We start from the raw sequence: 21,024 nt of genomic DNA, 5'->3' as shown, positions 1-21,024 counted from the left end.
TTTTCTCTTCAGTCCACAACTGAACCTGGCCCATTTTAGGGCTAGTTCTTCCATTTGCTATTTTAAAACTTGTTTTTTCTTCTCCTCCTGCACCAAATTGGGTCCAATTCTGTTTTCAGAGACATGGTCTGTTGTTGACTGATCGAGAGTATTAAACCCCGTTACATATTTTTTTTCCAATATTCCAGTTGGCTGGCAAGATTCAAGCTTACATTTATTGAAATACGATCAGTGACCCACCAAATTATTTTTTAAAAAAATCCCTCAGAAACAATGACCATATTATAGCCATTGTCATATTCATATAATGCCGAAAAATTAAGAGTTCAAAATCAGAAAATGGGGAACTTTGACTAAAAGTCACTAAAACAGCATAAAACATAAGATAAAAGAGAGCTGCAATAAAAGAAAAGAGAAATGAAAGACTTCATACTGTAACCGCTCCACAATTAGAACATCTTATGTCAGGGGTCTTCAAACGTGGCCCTTTTATGACTTGTGAACTTCAACTCCCAGAATTCCCCAGCCAGCGTGCCTGGCTGAGGAATTCTGGGAGTTGAGGTCCACAAGTCATAAAAGGGCCGCGTTTGAAGACCCCTGTCTTACACCTTCTTAGGAAAATCACTGCCAACAGAAACTGGTTGGAAAGAATAAAAAGTATCACTTAACCAGCAACCTGGAATTGCTTTGGGATTAGCAGGAATTGGAAATATGCTTATTTGGTTTTTCCAGCCGAGTGCAATAGCACTAATAAGGGGGGGCTGAAATGTAAAGGTGATGAATACACTGATGATGGGACTGTGATGACCAGATATTTTGAAAGCTGCTTAAGACAGGGTGACCTTTGCTGACTGAGAGCTACAATCCTATAAAACCTTGCTAGGGGAAATTGATCTCATCATCTCAAACGAGGTTGATAGCACCATCCACTATAGCATGTCTGTGCCAACGAAAGTCTCAGTAAACTCTGTGGGGATTTACTCTTGGGTAAATATATGCATGGCTGCAGTCTTTTTTTTATGAGCAAATATATCTTGCCACAATATACAATTATCTTCAGATTGTTATATAGAGTAGACTTCTATAATAAGAGTTATATGGAATGACAGTTTTATTTCCACTTCTCATGGTTTACAAAATAGCAATGCTGCAGCAGTGCTAAAAGGCCCTAAAGTAGAAATTACCCTTTTCTACCCTCCCAGAATCTATGAGCCAATTATTAGGAGAGTGATTCTGACAGTAGCCATATTCACCAAATAATTGCTATCCATCTGAAATTGGAGAAGGGAACAAGGCTTCAAGATACAGAACTTGAGGTAAAAACAACAGCCGGCTAGATAAAGGCTTGCTACCTTGAGAGATGCCGTTTTAAAGAGATTGTGAGCTGTGTACATTCTAAAATTCCCACAAAGCTACCGAGTCTTCTTGGCAAAAGGGAGTTCATTAAATCTGGAGTCCCTCCCATCCCACCACTTCACTATCTCTACCCAAACTTGCTCGGAGTATTTTCCGACTGCTCTCTGAGCTTTGGACCAGGCTTCCCCTCTCTACATAGTGGATTGTATTCCTGCCACATCGCATTGATTAGAGTTGTGGATCCGGCAGCCCAAGTCACCTAGAAGTCAACACCTGAAGGGGAACCCTTGTCCTTTGTTTGAGACGCTTCTGCTCTCTGTCCACGCTCTCCCTCCTCGCCGCAGCTGCTTTGCTAAGTTGAGCAGAGCTTGGCGTGGCCAGGGATGAAAGGCAGCCAGCAGAAGCTGGGGAGGGAAGGAGGGAGAGCTTCAAGCATCTGTGAGTGGCTGTTATGTGCTTGGAGTGCAGTGGCATTACAGCTGTCTGTCTGCCTAATGTTGCCCAGAGGACACTTGTAAGGACTGATGGCATCTCTTCCTGAGAAGGGCAATCAGATCTTCTCCCTGCAAGGGGCTCGGCTGCACTTCTGGAGCTACAGGGAACTTTCTGTGTATGTTTTTGTTTGGTTGTGAACTTCACTGAAGAAAGCCTTTTTGTCTTTTTGTTTTGCGAACTATGACTGAGAACAGCCTCAGTTTCTTATGGGATTAGATCTGCAGCATAATGTCCCTGTTGCTGGTCTAAGTAAGTGTTGTGGAAACCCGCTTGTGGTGTTGCCTCTCCTCAGTAAAAGAGAACTGCATCTCATTCTCCATTCAGTGGGAAGAAAAAGATTTAGCATTGCACCATTTTCTTGGCAGCTTTCCACCCTTTCTTTTTCCATCTCCTCCCTCCCTCCCTCCCTCCCTCCCTCCCTCCCTCCCTTCCTTCCTTCCTTCCTTCCTTCCTTCCTTCCTTCCTTCCTTCCTTCCTATCTCATACCCACTTTTTTTTGAAATACAGAAAAGAGGGTTGGACAAATACACAAAAATATGGCCTAAATTAAGAACTGCCGATAGTATCTGTTGTTCTTATATAAGATGGCAGATTTTTTTTAGTTAGAACTGAATAATATATTCTTACTTGCTTTTATATTTTTATCATACATTTTTGCTAATTTGTGAGGACACAGCTTTTTCACATCTTAAAGGTTTTGCTCCATTAAAACCCCCTGCTTTATGCTTCCTTCATGTGACTCCCACCAGTGTTAATCTTGGTGACTTCTGTAGCGGCATGAGCACAGGTCTGCATTTTTACTGGTTTGCAGTTTGTTTGTTTGTTTTGCAGTGTGATTGGACAAAAAATATTATTTGGGTTTTTTTTAATTGTTGCTTACCAATACATTGGAGAATATATTTTCAAAATTGTCCATATTTACATGAAGTCTAATGGTAAAGCGTACTTTTCAATCAATCAGAAATAATACATTTCTGCTAGTCTTGGATAATGCATACCAAAAAAGGTTTGTAAAGCAAGTAAAAACATATATTTCACAACAGGCAAAAAAAAAAGAGCGATGCTTGTTTCACTGCAGTTCTAACTATTCTTTTCCACAGCCCTTTTTGCAATCCTATCCCGTAACAGACAAGTTTAGGGATGCCATTACCGACTCTGAAAGCAGTCAGATTTGTGAGTTGATTCTATATGTTAATTTTAAAAAACAATTTTCACTGAAGTCAGTGGAATTTACTAAGTGCACCTAGAATTGCTGGACGGGTTAAAAATCCCTTTTATCAGTGTTCATTTTCCAACATAATAAACACCTTTTCCTGTCAGTGCAGCCTCTGATCCCTTTAAGCTCTGCAAGATCTCCATGAGCCATGTGTTCTCTCGCACAAGGAGCCAGCCTCTAAACTAAGGGAAGTGAGAAATTGGCCGGTGCTACAGGCAGCGAGCCTTTAAACCCCCAGGAGCTTCTGTAGCGTAGGAGTGGCAGAGAAGCTTGGCAGGTTTTCCCAGTCTCCTAAGCCTAAGTCGTAAGTGCAAGACCTCCAGACCAAGACAGCCCTGAAACCCTCCTGCTCCTTGCCAAAATGAAGTAGTGTTTTTTTGTTTTGGTTTTTAAACATCAGTCAGTAAAAGAAGCGGAAGGGTGTACATTTAATGGCTTAAATCGGATGATTGCTCATCAGTAGTCCTAATTAATGACTTGCTGTATGCCTTTTCTCTCTCTCTCTCTCTTTGTCTTCCTCCCTGCCTTTTGTTCTCCTAAACGATTGCTTCCTTGCAGAATTGCCAGAGCTCAAAGCGGAGAGGTTGTTTCCCAGCTTTGTATTATGCTTCATTTATTCAGACAGTCTGTTCCTTTCCCCAATCAAGCCTCTCTCTGTTGAATGGGTGCAGGTTTTTCAGAGCAACATGGCAGAATGTTAGAAACACTGTGCTCAAAATGTGGTGATGTTAACGAGGGGAAATTGTTTCAGTTGGAATACATATGACCGATAATTGATGGCTAGGGAAAGAGCTTCTAATTTATTTGTGCACATTCACAAGCTGCTCTCATTTTACAGCCTCTGTTCAGCTGTGGAGGTCACGTCTGGGCCGGGTGATGTACTCCACGGCAAACTGCCTGCTAATGATGAAGGTAGGTGGGTGCTCTTGCTGCAGATTTACCATATATACTCGAGTAGAATGTCAAGAGAGGCTGAAGAGAAGGTAGATTGCCGTTTGCAGTCATGTGGGGCATAGCTGGAGGTTCCTTTGGAGGTGAGAGAACTGGCAACACAAAAGGACTGGATTTACAGGCTGCCACAGTTTTGCTTGGCTTTTGTGTATTTGTTGGCAAGAGGTGGAAGCCGACTTGTAAGAATACATTTCGAATCAAGAACACGTTGATTCAGACAGTAGCAGGGTCAACACATCCCTTGTGTCCAGATAACATCCTAAAACTAGTGGCAGCCATTATTCAAATTGTGTTCTAATATTGTTTGTCCTGCAGACATTCACACTATCATTGATTTGAGATTCAGATGTGGAGGAGCCTAAGTATATACGTATCGTGCAGCATCTCCATTTCTTTCTATTGCCATTGGAAAAGAAACTGCAACAATACCTTTCCTGTTTTAATAAGTGCTCCGAAGCACAGAAATGTTTGGCTGCTAATAATACAACAATAGCAACAGATAATATCCTTGAGGACTGTTTCACAAATCAGTTTCACCCCAAATCTCCAGAACTGTTTTTTTTCTTTTTCCTTTCCTTTCCTTTCCTTTTTTCCCCCTATTCACTTCTGTCTGTAGTAGTAGCACTGCTCTCCATTTTCAAGTCCCAAGCTAAACCAGGTTGTTCTGCAATCTATAGGGACTGTATGAGGTCTTGCAGGAGTAAAATTAGTCCCCAAGTGAATTAATATCCCCTCATTTAATTTGTTCAGATGCCCTACTAAGGTCAGTGTCTTAATTTAATAAAGGGCTACGGACTAGTTCAAAAATTCATAACAACACTTTTCCTGGAGGAGTAGCTGAAGAAAAAAAAGCTCCATTTGACCAGTGCTGCTATTTAGAATCTCCCTACTTTTCAGTTTCCCTTTGCATGGCTAGTGTCACTTTGGAAGAATAAACATGATTTGTTGTGAATTTCCTCCAAGATATAGATGAATGAGCATGCTGTCAGCCTTTACTTCCTTTTCTCAGCTGCATTTTGCTTCTTGCCTGGAGGGAGTTGAAGCTTTCTAATCTGTCCAGAGAAGCATTTTTCTTCCCATCTGTCAATTTATGCAGATTTCCTTCAAAAAACAGTGGGAAGATGAAATTCTAGGACTGTTCAGCACTTCAGATTTGAGTCCAAAAAGCTGCTTGGAAGCAGAGACACAGTCCCTTTCTACATCTCTTTCAAGCATCTGGATCTTTGTCTGGCTCACAATCTTGGGAAAAGATGCAGCTGCTTTAAAGAAGACAACGTGCACATTCAGAATCTAAAATGTCATAGAGCTCTATTACTTCTCTACAACCAGTTTATGCTCCCAGTAGACTCCCAAGATTAGCAGCCATCACAAGAAGTATAAAAATACTGTAGCTAGCTAATATAATTTTGCAAATCGTATTGTTTGGTGTACTTCTTGCATGTGTTTGAATTGGCAACTGGAAAGATAGCTCATGTATACAAACACTAATATGATTGCCAGATGAAATATACTCACTTAGAGCACTACAGGTAGTTCTTGACTTACGACTACAATTGAGCCCAAAATTTATGTTGCTAAGCGAGACATTTATTAAGAGCCTTGGTGGAGCAGTGGGCTAATGCCTCCTTAAGTAACACCAGCTGCCTGCAATTAGTGCAGGTTCGCATCCCACCAGGCTCAAGGTTGACTCAGCCTTCCATCCTTCCGAGGTAGGTAAAATGAGGACCCAGATTGTTGGGGGCAATAAGCTGACTTTGTAATAATGCCGCTGGGGGGGGGGGCGAAAGCCCTAATAAGCAGGCATATACATAGAATGAAGGCTATTGCTAAGCACATTGATTTGTGCTTTAAATTGTAAGCCGCCCTGAGTCTTCGGAGAAGGGCGGGATATAAATGGGATTTTTTTAAAAAAAGTGAATTTTGCCCCATTTTACAACTTTGTTATTAACTGAATCGCTGCAGTTGTTAAGTTAGTAACACGGCTGTTAAGTGAATCTGGTTTTCCCTTTGACTTTGCTTGTCAGAAGGTCGCAAAAGGTGATCACATGATCCTGGGACACTGCAGCCATCATAAAAATGAGTCAGTTTGCCAGCTATCCGAATTTTGATCTGACCATGAGGATGCTGCAATAGCCATAAGTGTGAAAAATGGCCATAAGTCACTTTATTCAGTGACGCTGTAACTTTGGACGGTTGCTAAATGAACTGTTGTAAGTCAAGGACTAACTGTATACAGTAGTGATCTTTGGGCTTAGCTGTGAAGTATTTTGTATGTTCACAAAATAGTTCACAGTATAATATCAGTATAACAAATAGCAGTATAACAAAGCAATTGCAACTATAATACCGTATTTCCCCAAAAATAAGTCCCAACTGGAAAATTGGCCCTAGCGTGATTTTTCAGGACGCTCGTAGTATAAGCCCCACCCCGAAAAGAAGCCCCAGTTAAGATCATCAGCCAGATGGGTGCATTTAGTACTGTATTTCCACCGAAATAAGACCTAATGGGAAAATAAGCCTTTATGCATCTTTTGGAGCAAAAATTAATATAAGATCCGGTCTTATTTTCAGGAAAATATGGTATGGAGCTTACACAGGGTAACAAATTATTTGTGAAGAGGATTTCTAGTGTACTTGAGCACACTATTGCAAATTGCAAAAAAGAAAAAAAATGCTAGGTTTGCCCTGCATCTTTTGGAAGAATGAAAGTACATTTACAGCCATTTCCTGAGTACTAGGACAAATCGCTGCGGCCAACTCACCTCAGGACAGCTCACTATGGCCAACTCACTGCAGGCTAAGAGTTACACTAATATTGAAGAAGTGGTGGAATAGAATCATTAAAGAAAGGATGCTAGAGGAGGGACAAAATGAAATGTGAATAACAAAAATTTAAATATTTTTTTAAAATTATTTTAAAGAATTGAATTGTTGAATTGTCCCATGGCACGTTGTCCAATGGTAAGTTGGCCGTGGTGAGTTCTGCAAACAGCCTACTGCATGGAATTGTTTCCTTAAGCTGCATTTCAAACTAATGATTGATAGATGGAAAAATTTTCAGTAGCCATTTGTATGGCTAGTTCTCTTGTGTTTCTATTTTAATACAAATATTTGAGCATTTTCCTTGGAACACACTTACTATTTCTAACAACCCTCAATAAACTATGAAAAGCAATTTTGATACTCTGGGTAGCCACAATGTAGACTTTGCTCTCTTGAGCAAGTTGTCTAATCTGTAGTCTTCAGGTCTACTATATCCATCACAGAGGAATAGCTATTATCTACCTTTGGATAAAAATTCTATGATATTTGAGAAACAAATACATGTTGTGTTACAGACCCTGGAATTTTCAGCGGTGTAGGAATCCTGGAGATATCATCCCAACTAATTTGGGGAATAGATAGTTGGAGAGATTAAATGGTCTATATTGATAAAAGATGCTTTAGCAAAATAAGTCAGGAAGGGACAATAATTTTAAACAGAAAGGTTTCCTTGAATAGTTGGAATTAGGAGGTTTAAGGCGTGGAAAAAATGGCTCTGAAATGCACACATTTCAGAATCGGTTCTTTTTCTTTGTATTTAATTTTCTTACAGCATCTTTTTTTAGCAGCAGCTGGACATCTGGTTTTTTTTTCCCCTTGTGTATAGTTTTTTTGTTTTTGTTTGTTTGCTTGTTCCTTCACACAGCTCAATCTTTGTATCTTAATGCTATCTTGACTTTAATAAAAAGACATCTCTGAGTGCAGATTTCTAAAACCATCTTATGAATCTAGTTTTCTGCTTTGTTTGCATAATGTTCAGGTGCCTGAGCTCTTTCTTAGTTTCCCTACAACTTTCTTTAGGTACGGCCAAATGCATTTCACAACTTGGAGTTACTTTCCATCCGCTCATTCCACCAAGAGCAAAGTTCACATAATACATTCAAAAGAGTACAGGTAGTCCTCACGACCACAACTGAGCCCAAAATTTTGGTTGCTAAGTGAAGCATTTGTTAAGTGAGTTTTGCCTCATTTTACAACCTTTCTTGCCACAGTTATTAAGCAAATCACTGCAGCTGTTGAGTTAGTAACATGGTTGTTAAGGGAATCTGGCTTCCCCATTGACTTTGCATGTCAGAAGGTCACAAAGCTGATCACTGTAACGCCATGGTCATAAATATGAACCAGTTGCTAAGCACCTGAATTTTGATCACCTGACCATGGGGATGCTTCAATGGTCATAAGTGTGAAAAACAGTCATGAGTCACTTTTTTCAATTACATGGTAACTTTGAATGGTCCCTAAATGAACTGCTGTAAATCGACGACTACCTGTACGATAAACTGAAATTTGAGGCATTAATACAATTCAGGGAACTGTACCCTTGTTAGAGGTTTTTTATTATTATTTATTTAGGCCCTTCATACTCCCTTTCACAGCTCCCGAAACACTTCAGAAGAATAAATGTGATGGACTGAGGGGATGGGTGGGCAGATATTCCAACACCATCTGAAGTTGCAGCAAAGGTACTTTCAGTGTTGGAGTTCTCTGCAAGTGTATCTTCATCATGGTAGGAAGCAAAAGCCCAGTGGAAATACAATTTGTAGCTGTTGCACTGACGCTGTGTGAAACAGGACCTGCTGCAGTTGGTACTACTGATGCTGAGTACCTGCTGGAATATGCTGTCCTTTGCCTGAATCCAATATCTAATGAGTAGACTTCTCCTTGCTGACTTCCCATCAGTTCTGCTGCAATTGCAGCTCTCTGGATCAAATTCAGATCACATCTGGAGGGTGTGGAGAGTGGGGAAGGGAAGGAGTCTCCATTCCTTATTCTTAAGGAACCCCATTCAATTGGTTGGAGAATTTTGTAATTTATAATTCTCTAATAATGCGGTGTAGTTTGCAAAGTTACAATAATTACAAGATGCACTTCTACAAAAATTAACATTTTCTGCATAAATCCTAGGCCCAACATAATAGCGGAAAATATTTTCTTGCATTCCTTTTACATTTTAAAAATAGCTTGATAATAAAGTTAATTAACATCGACAGTGTCTAAAATTCCTATAAAACAGTATTTTCATGCCAATGAGACTTGAAATCAGACAAGTACAAATAATTAGGAGTGTATATTTACAAGAATTTGGTGCAGCTTCTATATTTTATATTTCTTCCAAAGAAGTCATTTAGTTGTCAGCTGTAATTTAATGTGTCATGAATAAATTAGGTTTCTCCTGGAATTGCTGTAAAATGCAGTGTGCTGCCATCTAGTGCCAGCCCTCCCTGCCCTCCCCAAAAGAGAGTAGCATACATTGCGTTCTTATGAATTGGGAAATCAATTTCTTTCTAATAAAAACCACAAGTAGATTACTAAGAATAAAGGATAAGATGAGTGAAAAGCACATATCTTATTAATTGGGCAGTGATCTGCGTTGGAAGGAGTCGTTTAGGCCATTGGTCCCCTCAACCTTTGGATTCAGCTGTCAAACTGCTCTTAGGACTTTTTTTCTTTCTTTCTGTCGGTCAGAATCTGCCTTCCAGAATGCAAATGGATCACTCTGTGTCAAACTCTAGAAGACAAGAAAGCAGGACTTGGTTTTTTTGCAAGAATGACATCCTTTCACATATTTGAAGGACGCTATCACATCCCTCCTCAGATGTCTTTCGTCAGAGCCAAAGCTATCCGGCCACTTTCGTCTCCTGTCATCTTTGTTAGGCCTTCTCAAAACAGGATCCATGTTATTTGATTCCTCCATCAGACGTGGTGGCCAGAACTGGACACGGTATTCGAGGTAGAAGGAAGAAAGCCGTACAACTTCCCGCCACGATTTGAAAGTTATATTTTAGTTGATACTGCCTCAAATCGGGTCTGTTCTGCCACATCTCACAATTTTGATTCATCCCCTACAATTAATTATTGTTCAAAAATATTTTTCAGATGTAATATTATCAAACCAAATATTCTCCCGTTCCACGCCCACACATTTGATTTTCCTTTCTTAAATGAACTACAGATTTGTCTGCTAGACTTCATTTGGTTGCTTTCAGCTCATTCCTCAAACCTATCAAGATTGCTTTGAATTTTATTTCTCTCCTCTAGTGTTTAGCTGTCTCACTCAATGAAATTTAATAATAATTTCTTCCACTTCTTAGCACCAAAAGGACTTGAGACTTGTGGCACCCTATTCAGTATCTCTAGCTAGCCAATCTCTGGTGATAAAAGCATTGATGGAGACACCATGAGTCTGATGTTCAAGCCAGCTATGTGTTCAGTCAATCAACATGCTCTTCAGCCCACATTTGACTAATTGCTCGATATTGGGTGCTTAACCAGATATTTTGCTTGAATCAAAATATATTACATTCCACGTTCTGTTAAAACAGATACCTGATAAACTGATTGGTTATGAACCCTAATACAGGTAGTCCTCATTTAGCAACTGCCTCAGATAGTGTCCATTTACAAATGAAACAGTAATAAATGGTAATAAAAAATTAATTTTCCGATCAGTGGACACATTTATGACAACAAAAGCCTTCGGTGGAAAACTGATTAAGATCTGGTCAGTTTTAGGCAGTAGGTGTTAACTGACTGGCAGGTTCTCATTTAAGGTCATAGAGCTGAGATTGTTAACTTGAAGTTAGCACTGCCCTGGGGAGCAAAGCAGCTGAGGAAGAGTTAGCTCGTTTAAGTAATTTCTCTGTCCTGCAAGGGGACAGAAGGGGGGGGGGGGAAATGGGACAGGCACAGGGCACTGTATGAAAGGATTTTAACTGAATGAGACAGCAACACTCAGCAATCTTTGAAGCATATCTTTCCCCCACAGAGACACCCAAACACACACACACATACACACATACACAGAGACACACAGTTCACTTACTGACTATTTTTCCTGCACCAATTGCAGTCACTAAACGACGACTACCTGTATAACAGGAGTATATAATTTAGAGGCAGAGAGCGAAGGCTACAGCCTGGCTTCAGGAAATAAAGAGATCTGCAGAAATTAGATTATGCCTACTTTACATGAAAGGGCTCACAGCTTAAAATGAGAAAAGCTATTAATTGCCTATCGTCACATTCATAAATAAAAAATTATGTTCATCACCTTACAAAAATATACTCCGTATTAATCATAATGTGGAGTGGAGTTGGAAAACAACTGTGTGGACAAATACTGAAATATGAGATCTCCAGAGCAAAAGATGCATTTTTGTAGTCATCTAACCTTTTTGTTCTTCCACCTCTCTCTTGTCTTTGTTACCAGCCAAATAAAACAGGAGACTCGGTCTCTTCTAGTAAAATGTAAGGCTGGTGCTTATCTACTTCCCTTTAATTTAGATTCACCTTTCTAATATAAAGGGGACCTAGAACATAAATCTGTATACAATTATGTTACAGCAGAATTGCTTGGCTGCAAAATGGCTCTTGCCCCTGCTATATAAACAGGAAAAGCAGGCTGCAAGGAAGGTGGAGGTGGGCAAATCAAAAATTTTATGACTGCCTTGGCCTTAAAACTGGGAATCAATACTGTAACTGGATTTTAAAGAAAGCTTTGGTGCATTAAGTCTGGATTTCTTTTATTTATTTTTTGGCCAGGCACTCTCTATCAGCCCAAACCACCTTATAGGATTGTTGTTGTGGGAAAAATAAGAGGAGGAAGGAGTACTGTGTATGTTCTTTGCCGTGAGTTATTTATAAAATAAAGGCGGGGGTTAGATAAATTTTTCCGATTGTACTTGTAATTTTCATTAATTGACTTATCCAAATACTACTCATACTCCCCCTCCCTCCAACCCCCATTGGAGTATCCCTGTACGCCATGCATCATGCATCGGTGGGAAAGCTGTTGAGTCTGCCTGAAAGCAGAGGAGGTGTTAGGGCTTTGCATCTGGCAGCATCTCTGCTGGAGAAAGGCGGAGAGAGGAACAGATGGCAGGAGGCACCTTACTGCACATGGAGTTTCTGTGTCTGAAGAATGCATTTGAAGCCTCCCCTCTCTTCCCAGGTCCGTTACGACCACAGCTAGCCAGAAATCCACACCTGAAGCTGGACCTTCCAGAGAAGCGTGTAACACAATGTTGGGAATAACTGAAGTGTGTGAGGGAGAGGGGCAAGAGGGAGGCAGCCACAGGATCCCTGCCAGGTATTTGCAGAATTGTTACCTCCAGGCCTGTGTGCAGAAGTGTGAAGCCGTTTCTATAATAGAATTTCTCCGTATTTGCTCCCATTCAGGGTACTTAATTTTTAATCTCCAGTCAGTGCCTGTTTTGTGGTGTGTTATTCCAACCCAGCCTGAGTTTAAGAACTTGTCAGATTAGAAACACAGTAAATAAAAATAAAAGAATAGGAGCCCAATCATACCGCTTCCTCATTGGTGTTCTTACTATTGAAAATATGTTTGCAGAATTAATTTTCCAGCACTGAAGTGATTTTTGTTCTGTTTGGGTTTTTTTAACTGAATTTTTGAAGATGCACGTTGGAAATGGAGACCAAGATATCTCCATCAGGAAGCTTATACATGATGAACAGATAGGCATTCCTAATTGCCCCCTTTTTAAAAGGCATTCTTCAGAAGCATTGAACAGTAATCAAAAGAAGGAAGATAGGGGTTCCTACTCTTTCACTGAGCCCCCCCCCAACATCCCAGCTCCGCTGAGCTCATTTGAAATTCCCTTCATTTAGCTGTAGCAACGGCTCCCTCATGAAGCAACACATAAGCTGTGGCTATTTTCCCAGCATGAATAATTTTCAGAGTGTTGGAAATCTGGCCGACAGAGCAGTTGGCACCATAGAAGAGGTTTGCTTTCCTTGCAGAACGATAAGGAACAATTTGTGTCTGTATGCCTGTTTGTACACGTGTGCCTGTGTGTCTTTGTGAGAGGGAGAGAGAGGAAGGAAAGAGCCAAAGGATGCTTATTGTGATCCTGGCAGATGTAAAACTGTTGCTTGCTGTAGCCTCCCTGAATTTGATTCAACTTTCGGGCTGCTTTGTCCTATGTGCTGTGTGCCTGCAATAGAAGCAGTGAAACATCTCTCCCACACGGGGCTCAGCCAATCTCAATGTATATATGGTTGTACTTTGACAATAAAGGTTCATTCATTCTTGTGTGTCCACTCCCTCTGCTAGGTGCCCAGAAAATCGGAAATCTTGTGTTATATTTTCAGGCACAGTGTCCTTCCCATTTTGAAGATTTCTGCTTCCATCTGTTTTATCATGCATGTCTGCAGCTTCACTCACTTTCAGGTATATGGAGTACAGAATAAATGTTGACTTTGCCTCCCTCCCCCTTTGTGCTTGCTTTTACCCCTTAGGACTATGTGCTTGCTGTGGAGACATATCACACCGTCATGAAATATTACCCAGAGCAAGAGCCTCAGCTGTTGAGTGGAATTGGAAGGATTTTCCTGCAGGTATGTACCTGATTCTGAATAATGCCACATGAAAGCCCTGCTGAGCCCCATCACATTAGTATTAACATAGAGGTTTTAAAGTGCCCTAATTTTAGATAGTGAGATATGTGAATTCTGCCATTCCGTGAAACAAAAATAATGACAAAGTATTGCTGAAAGATGTAAAGCAGATGGCTGCATCAGTACCAAGTAAGTCTAGAAGAAAATATGAGGTGAATGTTCTTACAGATCAGGGAGAACTTCCTAGGTTTGTCCACCTAACTTCTTGCTATTCCAGAATGCCAACGATTTAAATGTAATGAGCACACTGTCAGTTGTTGTTGAATGAAAATGTAATAGTAACAAACTCTGTAAATTCATTGAATTATCTGGTGAGCATTGTTTTGCAGACTAGCTGTTCCCTATTCAGTAAGAGTGCTGGGTATTTGACATTTTCCACTCTGTTATAAACACACAGACCTTGAATGATGAATGGGGTGTAATAAATAACGCCACATTTTTCTGTGGAATTCATGAAAGTAACTTTTCATTCCCCAAATTGCAATGCCAAATTCTCTGTAGTGGTCCTCAAGAGAAAGAAAAGGACCCTTTTGCCCTCTTAGCAACAGGCAGCCCTAGCCACCTCATCTAATCAGGGCAAGGTGTGTACTTCACACAGCCAGCCAAATTATTTTCACATAAAGGAAGAAAATCCTTAACATTTCTCCCATTCCTGTACAGTAACAAGCAAATATTAACAATAAGTTGCCTGAGGTGCTGTCTCACTTTGCCTGCTTCCATTTCTGTAACAAACTTTTTTTATAGGAAAATTTATTTTTTGGTTTCCTGTGGCACTGGTGCTTTTAAAAAGATCAATGCTACATCTGTCTTCAGCATGAAATCTGGGCTTCTCTTGTTTTCTGCCCGTGTGACTTTACTACCAAAAGAAAAGTTCTGTTTTCTGCAAAATAACAAACACAAGAAGGGATATTTAATTGCCCCCTTGTTACTACAGCCACATTTAGCTTGCTGCTGACAGTTCACTGAATCAGTCAGTTACAAATGGAGTAACACTGAATCAGACCATAAACCTTCAAGAAGTTTCAGCTGAAATTTAGTCACTTGTAAGATGGGATGGGACAATCCACTTTCTTCACAAGTGGAGACTCCCAAGAAGGCCCCAAGATATTTTTTATAATTTTATAATATTTCAGAGCTTCCTCATTTTTATAATTAAATTGAAGAGTTTAATACTTGATTTAATTGCCCCCTTGTTACTACAGCCACATTTAGCTTGCTGCTGACAGTTCACTGAATCAGTCAGTTACAAATGGAGTAACACTGAATCAGACCATAAACCTTCAAGAAGTTTCAGCTGAAATTTAGTCACTTGTAAGATGGGATGGGACAATCCACTTTCTTCACAAGTGGAGACTCCCAAGAAGGCCCCAAGATATTTTTTATAATTTTATAATATTTCAGAGCTTCCTCATTTTTATAATTAAATTGAAGAGTTTAATACTTGATTATTGAATAATTTAATATTTGGTTTTGAATAATACGTATTAGGCACTTTGTAATATATTCTGGGAGGTGGCTGACAATTAGAAATTAATTCAGAATACGGTAGTAATAAAACCTGTTGTAATTGGTAAAAGCTGCTGTAGTTTGTAAAATCGTTATGAAGGAGAGCTTTGGGATGAAGCACCAGAGTTCTTGAAAAATAAAAAGGAACTTGGCCCGGCATCAGAATGACGCTAAGATAAGGGATGGATACGACCTATGAGAAAGTCCCCCTTTGGAGGCTCTTGAGAAGGAAATTCAGAAGGAGATTTTGAGGCTCAGGAGTTCCAGACGGTGAGGCGGAGTCGTCTTCCAAGTGTCCTTGTTCCCAAGCCATGAAGAATGAAATAGGGCCTCTAAAATTGGGTTAGATGGGAAGTACACCTAAGGAATCTGTAGCATTTGGATCAGGGCAATTGCAAGGAGACAGCTGAAAGAAATGACTCTTTAAAAAAAAGCAGTCTTCTTTTGATTAAAAGAATATTATCATTAGGTGATTCACATTGAAAATAGCCTGTCGCAGGTAGAATATTAAAACATTTCTCAAACCATTCTTGGAAAAACTGCTTGTGTCCTCTTATGTTGCCGAAGAGAGTTGCAATCCATCAAGTAAAATAGGTTCCCTTTAGGAGACTGTTCTGAAGAGAGGAGCTGACTTCTCAACTCTGCTCTTTCTCTACTAAGAGCCATCAGAGGCTGGTTTGCTGAAAGGCAAGATTCCCAACCTTGGGTAGGATGCAAGGAGACTGCCTGATGTCTCCGAGGAACAATTTGTCTGTCCAATTCATTGAATAGTGTTAACAGGCTCTGAAGGGACTCCGGTCTTCCTCAATTCTTGCTCTTATCAGGGGCCTTGGGGGAAGAAAGATTATTGGACATTCTTGAATTAGTGGTTTTACTGTCGTAGTGGGACCTTTTCCTTCCAGTGCAGTAGAATTGAAGACAAAGCCCAAGAAATCCATTGGCTTGCTTACCTAACCTTGAACAATAACACTTGACAAGCCTGTGGCTTTACAAAGGGGTCTGGCATCGTGGCACCACAGAAGCCACCTCTCATTTGCCAGGAGGCCATGTCTGTGTGCAGTCTGCACAAGAAAAGCTACAAAATTGTGAAATTGGGAGGGAGAGAGGAAATGGTTAGTTGGTTGGCTGGTTAGATTTATATCTTACCCTTCTAATCTGATGTGTACTTTTACTTTTCTTACCACAAAAGTCAATACTAAAAGTTAAAAATGTAAATCAAATTAGCATGAAATCAAGTAACTATTAAAAACCTGGTTGAAAAGAACTGTTTTTAATTGTTTTCTTAATTCTTTGAGAGTGGGAACCCAAGTACATCCCCTCAGAGAACACATCCCATAGCTTGGGAGCAAGGGAAGGGAAGACGGTCTCCTTTGTGCCAGATAAAAGGCCATGCAAGAGCCTATCTTGCAGATCCTAACTGCCAAATAAGTTCTTGACAGTGATGATTCTCCAGGTATACCCCAAACAATTTGCCAACTTGTTTCTCTTATTTCATCCAAGAAGTGATGTGCTAGTATAAAAGGGTCATCACACACACACACCCCATATTCAGTTAAAGGAATAACTAGGGCTAGATGTGCACAGTATGTACTTCATTACATTAGACAACCAGAGTTGGCATGGACCTCTTCTGCATGTCTCATATATTAGCTCTCATCATCACAGTGCTCACAACACAGATGCTACAGGGATATATGTCCCAATGAAAAGATATTTCAAAGATCTTTCATATGAAGTAGTTGATGCTTACTCTACCAACCTGGAAAAGATTATAAAATCAGTTATAAAAGGTTGGGGTCCACCAATTCATGTTCGGTAGCTTAGGAAACAAAGATTTTGAGCAATAAAAATAGTTCAAAATTACTCCCAAGTGCACAGCATGAAATCATCCAAGGAATCACAAAGAACCCCAGAATAACTAATAGGGATATTCAGGCCATTCTTACCTTGGCTATTCCAGCATCGAAAACAGTAAAAATAGGATTGATGGAAGAATAGAAATCCAGAATCATGGCTCACAAGAAGAATACTGATGTTTATTCAGGTTTGCCAAAAAGTACCTGGATAATCGTCTTACCTTCTTATGGAATGTTCCATGGGCAGGTGAATCAAAAGTAGAACTATGTCAGATAGAAACCAAATACTATATTCCCTAATAAGATACTCATTCCAGCTATTAAGCACTGAAGTGATAATGTCATGGTTTGGGGTTCTTTACCTTAAGATTTGGGTAACCTGCCATGACTAAAGGAAGCATAAATATTGTCTTGTATCACAGTGTTTTACAGGTGAATATCAGGCCATATTCTCATCCATTAAAAAAACTGCAGGTAGCAAATAGCTCTTAGCAAGAGCACTTAATCTTATATACTGCTCCATAGTGCAAGCGGGCGTAGTCGGGAGAAAGTGATTTCAAATATACAGGCAAGTCCGTACAGGTAGACTTCACTTAATGACTGTCTTGTTTAGCAACCATTCAATGTTATGACAGTGCTGAAAAAAGTAACTTTATGACCAGTCATTGCACCTATGACCATTAGAGCATTCAGGCAGTCCTGTGATTGTACTTCAGGTGCCTCACAACCAGCAGGCATTTATGATTGTCACAGCATCCCACAGTCACATGATCAGTAGTTGCAACAAGCAGAGTCAGGGGGAGAGCTGGCAGTAAAATCACAAGTTCTGGTGATTTCTCATTTAACAGCCGTGTTACACAGAGTTGCTGGTCCCTATTGTGCTTGTTAAGCAAGAAATGTAAGAGAATAGATGAAGAACAAATTCAGGATTTGGGATGGCCAGGTCAAAGTCTACATCTAAGTACCAATATGAGAATCTAAGGGGGAATGTGGCTTTTTTTTTTAGATTGACAAATTCTATGATAGGTCAGAGAATGATAGGACAGAGAATGAGGTGGCTGGATGGAGTCACTGAAGCAGTAGGCGTGAGCTTAAATGGACTCCAGAAGATGGTAGAGGACAGGAAGGCCTGGAGGAACGTCGTCCATAGGGTTGCGATGGGTCGGACACGACTTCGCAACTAACAACAACAACAATGATAGGTCACTAAAACAAGCAGCAAACTTTGCTGCTATTTTTCATTCAGTCTCTTGTCAGGGGGACGCACAGTGAAAAAGAGTGGCAAAAAATATTCAGAAAATTCAGAAGGATATAAGTGCATCTGCACAGAACTTTCATCCGGAATCTGCAGGGGTTTATTCCAGTTTAGACTGTTATACAGTCTCCTCCTGTAATATTCCCAAAGCAATCAGATCTTGAGACCACATAGAAAAGATAAAGTCTCCAACTGAATGTAGCCCAACAATCATGCTTCTGGAAATTTGAAAAGACTCTTTGAGTTTTCCTGCCTGTTTGGGACTGCCCAAAGCCCTTGGCAGTCCATAATATATAACCAAGAAGCTGTTTTCCTTTGAGCAATAAGTTCCATCTTGCAGCAAGGATAAAATAATAATCAAATAAAACTGTAGCCACTTTTCATATGCTTTTTTTCGCTGCGTAAAGTGTGCTGGAAATTGGAATTATTTTCCTGCTCGCTTTCTGACCCTCTATATAGGCCACTGAGCCAACAGTAATTAAAACCCCACCTGTTTTCCTTTCAGAGAACTTGGTCCATCTAGATCTCAGCTACTGAGATCCAGATGTTTGAAGGAAGGAAAATCACCACTTCATTTAGTCTGTGGGAAAATTAGAATGGATGCAGATATACACCATTTGAATAAGACATTTACTGTGGATTTGTTCTTGCTGCCTTTTGGGCAGACGTCAAACCTTTCTCAAATTGCTGAACTTTGAGAAGCAACTGATCTTCCCTGTGTCTAGTGGAAAATGTCTCTTGTAATCATCTCAGAACCGCTTTCAGTTCAGAGTAGAGTGTTCATAAATGGAGGAATGTATTGGCTTTCCAAGGCCACTGATAAACATTTATATAGAATGCCTGGAATAAGAACTGGAAGGTTGTTTAATCAGCACTAAGAACAAGATACTGTACGTACGACGTGCCTTAACTGGAAAAATAAAGAGGGCTAAATAGCCATACCTCGTGACACTTCTGTGTCAGAACAAATTTATAAACAAATTTGTGAACAAATTTATCTGGGTTTTGGTTCTCTGGAATATTTTCTTGAATATTACCGAGCTATTTCTAAAGAATTTCTATTTAAGATTTGATGTAATTGGAGTGAGCCAAGGGCTAGATAGCTCTGAGAATCCGTATCTTACACTGCTGCACATTGTTACACTTTGAGAGCTAGAGTGTGGGGGTGGGGGTGGGGGGGTGCTTGTATTAAAATCAACGTTGACCCAAACCACTAATTTTACCTATGTATTGACTGGGTTAGAGTTGGTGTTTATGTTTGCTGTATGGTTCATTTTTCTCTTCTTTTGCTCCGTAGTGTTGAAAGTAATTTATTTATGAAGACCTACCTATTGATGAGTCTCCCCTGTGCTTTGTTAATAGAAGTAACTGTTATTTACCATTTATGTGCTATCCAGATTGGAGACATTAAAATGGCCGAAAAGTATTTTCAAGATGTTGAAAAAGTGGCTCAGAAATTGGATGGACTGAAGAACCAAATTATGGTTTTAATGAACAGGTGGGAGACATAAATGCCAAATTAATCTTAGACATGATTTTGCAAAGAATGCACTGTGAACATTAAGAGGCCCAAGAGAATACCCCTTTCTCTTCATTTATCCTTTATGTAACCTCAGCTACCAGAAGAAAAGCTGATTGGCACCTACCAGCCTATGAGATTTGTATGACATAGTGTAACCCTGAAAAAAATACCTTATTACAAGTTGTCTTCCTTGACAACTCTGTGTGTGTGTGTGTGTGTGTGTGTATAGGTAAATATATTTTGTGTGTGTGTGTGCTTTGTTCTAGCCACTTCAACATACAAATTTCCTCCTGTATCAGCTTTACAGATTGATGCTGCAGTGCAGACTTATCTATAGCTACTAAGAAGAACCATTTAACTCCATGGAACATTGAATGTATTGGATCTAGAGTTGTGCTTAGCAAAATGTCATACATACTAGAGGAAGACGCCTTCCTCACTTTGAGCCCTCTCTCCTTCAGTTCCTAGTTTCTCAAAGTTGTACAGCATTATTGGGAGCACTTCCCAAAAGTATGTATGCTTGCTCTTGGAATAGAATTGAATTTGAATTTGAATTTTATTGAATTTATATACCGCCCTTTCCCGTAGGACTCAGGGCGGTTTACAGGGTATATAAAACATCAATACAAAAATTAAGAGCAATTAAAAAAGATTAAACTAAATCCCTGAAAAAAATATAAAACCCCAGTTAAAACCCCAATTAAAACTCAGCCTGGGCCGGAAAGCTCGAAGAGCCAGGTCTTCAGGTCTCGGCGAAATGATCGAAGGTCGGGGGCAGTCCTAAGCTCCACGGGCAGCTGGTTCCAAAGGGCAGGCGCACCCACAGAGAAGGCCCTCCACCTGGGTGTTATCCGCCGGCATTCTTTTACCGGCGGCACCCTGAGAAGGCCCTCCCTGTGGGAACGCACAGGACGAAGGGAACTTGATGCCAGCAGCAGGTGTTCCCTCAGATATCCTGGACCCAAGCCATTTAGGGCTTTATAGGTCTTCACCAGCACCTTGAATCTCACCCGGAGGGCAACCGGAAGCCAATGCAGCTCGCGGAGCAGAGGTGTTACATGGGAGTAACAGGAAGCCCCCATCACAACTCGCGCGGCTGCATTTTGCACCAGCTGAAGCCTCCGAGTGGTCCTCAAGGGCAGCCCCATGTAGAGAGCGTTGCAGTAGTCTAAACGGGAGGTCACGAGCGCATGAGTGACTGTGCGTAGGGCATTTCGATCCAGATAGGGTCGCAACTGGCGCACCAGGTGAACCTGGGCAAAAGTCCCCCTGGTCACGGCTCCTATATGGTCTTCAAAACTGAGCCGCGAATCCAGGAGGACACCCAAGTTGCGAGCCCTATCAACGGGGGGTAACACCTCACCCCCCATCGTTAAAGATGGAATAGTCTGGTTAACCCGAGATGCCG

The 21,024-nt window shown here is 40.5% G+C and overlaps 1 protein-coding gene across 2 annotated transcripts in view; it reads left to right on the top strand.

The window, feature by feature from the left end:
* TRAPPC12 (trafficking protein particle complex subunit 12) overlaps positions 1 to 21,024 on the top strand; it is an 85,674-nt gene that overhangs the window by 59,987 nt on the left and 4,663 nt on the right. For both annotated transcript variants that reach the window (XM_081324384.1, XM_081324385.1), the window contains exons 9-11: positions 3,906 to 3,979; positions 13,319 to 13,417; positions 19,492 to 19,592. In XM_081324384.1, coding sequence (XP_081180510.1) covers positions 3,906 to 3,979; positions 13,319 to 13,417; positions 19,492 to 19,592 — 274 coding nt within the window. The remainder of the gene's footprint in view (positions 1 to 3,905; positions 3,980 to 13,318; positions 13,418 to 19,491; positions 19,593 to 21,024) is intronic.

Source organism: Vipera berus, assembly GCF_964194415.1.
Source record: "Vipera berus genome assembly, chromosome: 1".
Lineage (NCBI taxonomy): Eukaryota > Metazoa > Chordata > Lepidosauria > Squamata > Viperidae > Vipera > Vipera berus.
Note: the sequence above shows the minus strand (reverse complement) of the source record. Positions and strands in the feature narration are given on the sequence as shown.